The sequence below is a fragment of the Amphiprion ocellaris genome, chromosome 15 (genome assembly GCF_022539595.1).
Source record: "Amphiprion ocellaris isolate individual 3 ecotype Okinawa chromosome 15, ASM2253959v1, whole genome shotgun sequence".
NCBI classification, from domain to species: domain Eukaryota; kingdom Metazoa; phylum Chordata; class Actinopteri; family Pomacentridae; genus Amphiprion; species Amphiprion ocellaris.
The window spans coordinates 11,503,074-11,509,716 of record NC_072780.1 but is presented as its reverse complement, the minus strand read 5'-3'; the positions used below and the strand labels follow the sequence as shown (position 1 = coordinate 11,509,716).

At 38.0% G+C, this 6,643-nt stretch overlaps 1 protein-coding gene and 1 long non-coding RNA gene across 2 annotated transcripts in view; one reads left to right on the top strand and one right to left on the bottom strand.

Annotated features, from left to right (window-relative positions):
- Nucleotides 1–4,834, bottom strand: part of LOC129350643 (uncharacterized) — a 10,716-nt gene extending 5,882 nt beyond the window's left edge. Inside the window, exons 1-3 of the long non-coding RNA XR_008604116.1 lie at nt 4,239–4,834; nt 2,618–3,497; nt 1,641–1,789 (exon numbers count right to left, since the gene is read on the bottom strand). This is a non-coding gene — a long non-coding RNA (uncharacterized LOC129350643). The remainder of the gene's footprint in view (nt 1–1,640; nt 1,790–2,617; nt 3,498–4,238) is intronic.
- Nucleotides 4,835–4,863: 29 nt separating this feature from the next.
- On the top strand, nt 4,864–5,653 carry dmac1 (distal membrane arm assembly component 1). Its single transcript, XM_055017765.1, has 2 exons — nt 4,864–5,296; nt 5,384–5,653. Exons 1-2 carry the CDS (start codon nt 5,086–5,088, stop codon nt 5,446–5,448), a joined length of 276 nt encoding a protein of 91 aa, XP_054873740.1. The 5' UTR covers nt 4,864–5,085; the 3' UTR covers nt 5,449–5,653.
- Nucleotides 5,654–6,643: the final 990 nt, after the last annotated feature.

Sequence of the window (6,643 nt, the reverse complement as noted above, 5' to 3'; positions counted from 1 at the left end):
AAAAAAAAAACATCATGAATTTTGGCGCAAAAAAAACGCCTTACTATACTATGTCGAAAAAAAATGCCATTTTTCAAACATGTTGTAAAAACGTGCCATATGATGAAATAATGTAAAAGAGGGCGTGAAAAACACTCCAGAAAGGTTTTCTTTGAAAAAAAAAAACATCATGAATTTTGGCGCAAAAAAAAACGCCTTACTATACTATGTCGAAAAAAAATGCCATTTTTCAAACATGTTGTAAAAACGTGCCATATGATGAAATAATGTAAAAGAGGGCGTGAAAAACACTCCAGAAAGGTTTTCTTTGAAAAAAAAAAACATCATGAATTTTGGCGCAAAAAAAAACGCCTTACTATACTATGTCGAAAAAAAAATGCCATTTTTCAAACATGTTGTAAAAACGTGCCATATGATGAAATAATGTAAAGGAGGGCGTGAAAAACACTCCAGAAAGGTTTTCTTTGAAAAAAAAATCATCATGAATTTTGGCGCAAAAAAAACGCCTTACTATACTATGTCGAAAAAAAATGCCATTTTTCAAACATGTTGTAAAAACGTGCCATATGATGAAATAATGTAAAAGAGGGCGTGAAAAACACTCCAGAAAGGTTTTCTTTGAAAAAAAAACCATCATGAATTTTGGCGCAAAAAAAAACGCCTTACTATACTATGTCGAAAAAAAATGCCATTTTTCAAACATGTTGTAGAACAGTGCCATATGATGAAATAATGTAAAGGAGGGCGTGAAAAACACTCCAGAAAGGTTTTCTTTGAAAAAAAAAAACATCATGAATTTTGGCGCAAAAAAAAACGCCTTACTATACTATGTCGAAAAAAAATGCCATTTTTCAAACATGTTGTAAAAACGTGCCATATGATGAAATAATGTAAAAGAGGGCATGAAAAACACTCCAGAAAGGTTTTCTTTGGAAAAAAAAAAAACCATCATGAATTTTGGCGCAAAAAAAACGCCTTACTATACTATGTCGAAAAAAAATGCCATTTTTCAAACATGTGGTAAAAATGTGCCATATGATGAAATGATGATATAGTAAGGCATTTTTTTTGCGCCAAAATTCATGATGGTTTTTTTTCAAAGAAAACCTTTCTGGACTGTTTTTCACGCCCTCCTTTACATTATTTCATCATATGGCACGTTTTTACAACATGTTTGAAAAATGGCATTTTTTTACGACATAGTAAGGCGTTTTTACTTGTGCAATGAAATATTATTCTATGGCATTTTTTAGATGACATATTATACTCTGATGTTTTCTTTAATAACATACTATTTTGACAATATACTGCACTATGACATTTTTTGAACCACATATCATACATGAGAATTTTAGGCAACATCTTATCATTTTGCACTTTTTGAACCACATAATAATCTATGTGGGGTTTTTTTGCTGACATGCTATACTATGAACTACAGGCCATACTATGTTATTCTTGAATAACATAGTAAAAAGTATACTATACCATACTTTGACATTTTCTGAACTACATCCTATACTATGGCGTTATACACAGAGTGCTTTGGTTACATGTTGATTTATAATCTAGATTTTTTTTCTGTTTTGTTTTTTGACGGGATTACCACAGACCTGACCTTGAACACTGTTGACACCCACCTGAGGGAGACGCTGCCTAAGATCTCAAGGCTGCTTGGTTGTGGTCTTTCTGGCCCTGCTCCAGAACGCCTTCATCAACTACATCTTCTTTTGAAGAGGCCCTCAGATGCTGCAATCTCTGACCTTAAGGAGGAATTGCTACTTTCACTCTGTAACGAGACGACAGTTATTTTAAAGACCCAGCTCCTGGCAGCTTTGAGTGAAAATTTGACATCCCTCAAATCGGAACTACAGACAGTTAAATCTGAGCTGTCGGTCAGTATTTCAAACATCAAGTCCGACCCTAAAGCACGCTGTGCGTGAAATGGAAACTTCACTCTCCACATCACCGATGACATCGTCACACTCCAAAACAGAGCACCTGTCTGCTGAACTTTTAAAAGTGGACAATCAAGGTGAAGAATGTGAGCAGCAGCAGCCTGTGAGCAGTGGAACAGATGTGATCCGAAAGAAATCACTTTCTTTTTTTCTGGTTCATCTGGTTTTAATGAATCAGCAGCAACATCACAACAACAAATGAGACAATTTTCTACAAATTCATGAAACTGATGTCATTTAAAACTATCAGAGTCTGTTTTAGTGTCAAATTATAGCTGATTACTGACAACTAGAACGTTATTACTGTTTTAATCACATTTAAGTTTCCTGAACGTTACATTAACGTCAACCAGCCACAGTTTTATGAACTTAATGAACCACATTACAGGAACACAACACACTTCAGCTGCTGACAAGAAACAACACAAACATCGTTAGCTTGATGCTACATTCAGCTGCTAATCAGCTAGCTCGGTTAGCATTTCTAATTCACATTAAAGCTAATATTCACTGGATGCTAACTCTCTTCTCTGGTCAACACACACAAATAAACCTCACCAACTCCTGGGGTTCACTGCTCACATTATATCTGACTCTGAAGTTGAACATAAAGTTCATTAAAACCGGCAATGATCAGTAAATTATCATTTATTACCAACCAGCTGTCAGAGTCCTTCAGTGTCTGTTGGTCCAATCAGCCGAAGGACTGAATTACTGAACTGAAAACTGATTAAAACAAGACAACGAAAAGTCACTTCACCGTGTGCGCCTCTCAGACCGTGTAGAATGCCGTCCTCTTTAGCAATAATGGCGTCCTCTGAAGCAACAATGGCGTTCTCCTCCGTAGCCGTGCTGCTATGACCCACAATCCCACACGGGTGACCCCGCGCTAAAACGCAGCCATGTGACCTCTTAAAGGTGTACATTCACCTCTCCCATTATGAACAATTCTAATACAAAATTCAAACATATAAAAAATAAACACAAAAAACAACCAACTTGAAATTCCAAAAACCACTGTCTTTGGACAGTAACAATATTCATGTTTAAATAACGGGAACTGCAGCCACGTTCAGTCAAGTTAGCGGAATTATTTGTGACTGTTCAGTATTTACACCTCACTGTCAGCAACACATTATTTATTTCATCCATTTATTTCATGTGTGTACACATCTTTACAGTTCACAATAGTTAAATAATGTAGTTTTAAAATGTGCAATAAAGATAATAATGAAGCTCTTGACCTGAATGTGTTGATGTTTTAATGCTGCATATCTGCTATAAATAACATGGACTTTTTATATTGTAGTTCTGCTACAACAGCAGGGATGAAGTTAAAGGTGATAAATGGAACCTGTGAATACTAAGAACAGAGAATAATAAACAGCTGAAAGAGTTGGTCTGTCCTTCTGTAAGTGAAAGCTGAACAGGAAGTGATTCACTGAGGATGTCTTCCATTCAGTCTCCTTCTTCACAACCAGATGAGGTTTTCCTTCTGCTGGCTTCAATCAGAAGATCCTCACAGTGAACATGAGACACCTGAGATGAAGACAAACGTCACAGTATCAGTATCAACAGCAGAGGTTCATTTTAAAGTGACCCTGGACAGATTTCCTCTGTCATATATAGTTTTCCAAGCACTGAAAGGCATAAAGGCCTGCAGTCACTTTAGCTTTAGAGGAGAGGATTATATTATCCAGCTTATCTGTGCTGTAATTTAAATGTAATGACTGTAGTGTTCATCATTACTTTGGACATATTCTGGGAGTTTATTTTCCAATCTACACTGCAGGAATACGTACTACAACATGTGAATCAGTCGTTAAACAACGTTAACCGTTATAGAGTAAATTTACTGTTTTCTCCAGTTTAACTTCAGAGACTCAGCAGATATTCAGGACTACTGACAACACAGAACCTAAACCTTACTGTTTTAGTCACATTTAGGTTTTCTAAACGTTCCACTGACAGTTTTATTAACTAAATGTACCACATAACACTGACACAACACACTTCAGCTGTTTACAGAAACACGACACAAACATCGTTAGCTTAATGCTACGTTAGCTTTAATCAGGCTACGACTGAACAGCTAGCTCGGTTAGCATCGCTAACATTAAAACTAATATTTACTGGATGCTAACCCTCTTTTCTGGTCAACACACACTGAAATAAATTCCACCAACATCTGGAGTGCATGGCACACATTATATCTGACAGTAAAGCTGCATATAAAGTGCATTAAAAGCGGCACCGATACGAAAATAAACGCTTACTTACTATCAGAGTCCTTTCAGTGTCTGCTGGTAGAATCAGTCGAACGCAGAAAACTGGTTAAAACAAGCCAATGGGCAGGAAAACTGTTTGTGGAAAAGGTTCTGCCGCTCCACCGATAAATAAACCAACAGTTATTATATCAGAATTAATCCAAACAAAGAGAACAGAGTCTCTGCTGCCTCCTCCATAGGACCCCTCAATCGTTCCAGACCAGACTGTCAATCAAGTAAACCCGCCCCCCGGCTTCGCAAAACTTTAACGCTCTATAAAAAATTCAATATTGATTTATTTTAAGATCGGCCACCTGATCTCTCATTTTGACCATGAAAACTAACGGAAAAAAAAATACAGTCTATGCACCATGATCCACACTTGCTGATGACCGTTTCCGGTCTCAGAAAATGAGAAAACTGACCTTTTTTCGTTTCCCTCTCACTGATTTTATTTATTTGTTATTCTAAATCAAATAACCACTCGCTTGTTGTTTCTCAATACCCGTTTCAGAACGGAAAACCCAATTGCCAAAATATACACAGACCCATTTCCCTTATCCTAACCCTTAACTGTCGGGTCAGAAGCTAACTTCAGCGCTCCAGCAGTGACCTGGAAACTTTAACACACGGGACCCGGAAATACTTCACTGAGTCCGACCTCACAGCTCTGCTCTCAGCCTTTTTCGACAAGGAGTGCTAATAAATCTTGGCTGTAACTTTGTCCTTCATTTAAGTAACGTATTTGAGCGACTTCCAAAAACGGACTCGAGTGTGTTTTTTCGCCTTTTTCTGCGCCCTCCTTCCATGTTTCTAGAAGGTTGTTAGCATATTAGCATTAGCTCCCAACCTGCAGCACAATGTCAACAGCCCCGGAGGTCCCGGCAGGAGGAGCCGCTGTCCCCGAAAACAAACCGGGCCAGATGTTTAAGAGCTGCTGGAGCTGCAGGGTTATCTCCGGCGGAGGTCTGGTCCTGTCCGGGGCTTATGTGTTCAACGCTGCCCGGAAAATGATGCGACATGGCGGACCCACTTCCATGGGCACAGTGGCGCAGATTACATTTGCTGCAGGTAAGTTATAACTCACAATACTGACTTTATTTTGTATTCACCTGCTGGGTTTGGAATAAGAAATCCTCACCTGTGTTAATGTTCCAGGATTGGCTGCCTGGGGGCTCGTTATCCTCGCTGACCCGGTAGGAAAAGCTCAGAGGAAGACGTGAAGAAAACTCAGAGCTGCACAGATAAATATGAAATAGCTCAAACGTGGACTGCAAAGTGTATTTAATATGACCTGCTGGAGCCAAAGACACTGATCCCGAGAGCCAGTGAAGATCTGTTATGGACTGATCTGTGTGTGTATCTGGACCAGGTATCAGAAAGTCCTGGAAGATGTTGAAATCTTGTATAAAATGACTATAAATGCTACTTTAAGTTTCTGTGTCGTCATTGCAATGTGTTGTAGCTGCTGATTTCAGCTGTGCCAGTGATGATTAGTCATAAATACAGCGATTGACTGATTTCTCGTAGCACAAAAAGCACAAGTAGAACCAACAACACCAGGAGCAAGAAGTAAATGCAGTGATATCAATGTTATTACTTGGGCTTTTTTTGCTTTCAAATGCCAAAATGTCCTTTAAAAAGCCCTAATTGAGTAATTAATCAATGTCCTACCGTCACAAACAGACAGGGCACAGGACAAACTATGCCTTCATTAGTTTTTATTCACTGTCAGATTACTGGGACAGTTACTGTAACTGAGCCTCAACCATTATATTTGTTCTACTTGTGCTTTTATTGCAGTCAGAAGTTGAAATGTCTGCTGTGCAAAAGGCCTTATAATTGTTGCAGTGTAGTGACTTGAACAAACATCACTAAAAATTACCTATTTTAGTACTTGCAACTCTCAGTCTCCTCATTAGTGACATTTAGCTGGTACAAAGTTTTGCAGGACCCACTAAATAGTTGCAACAGAAATGGGAAACAGTTATTAGATAACTCAATTCTGGGACACAACCAAACTACTGGGATTAAAAATAAAGTGTGTACTCTAGATTAAAGACCCTTTCAGTGAACATTAAATGTTTAACATTGTTAGCATCTCCAAGTTTTTTTCCCTTTTACATGGATTAATATCTCTGGAGGGAGATTCCCAAAATTGAAAATAATTCCATTAATGTCATGCGGATTGGGACTAGGGGTTTAAAGAAGTAGCCATTGAAAGCTACCAAAAGCAATGAAAAGATGCTGCCAAATAACAGTACAGTAAGTGTAGCTTCCAGCTCATACAAAGAACCACTGAATATTTTAATCTCTGCTTCAGTTCTGAACGCAAAACATTGTACTTCTCTGGTATGTATTAATAATCAAAGTTTTTCCTACTTTCTTAACATATCCATGCTGTGTTTTTATATGCTA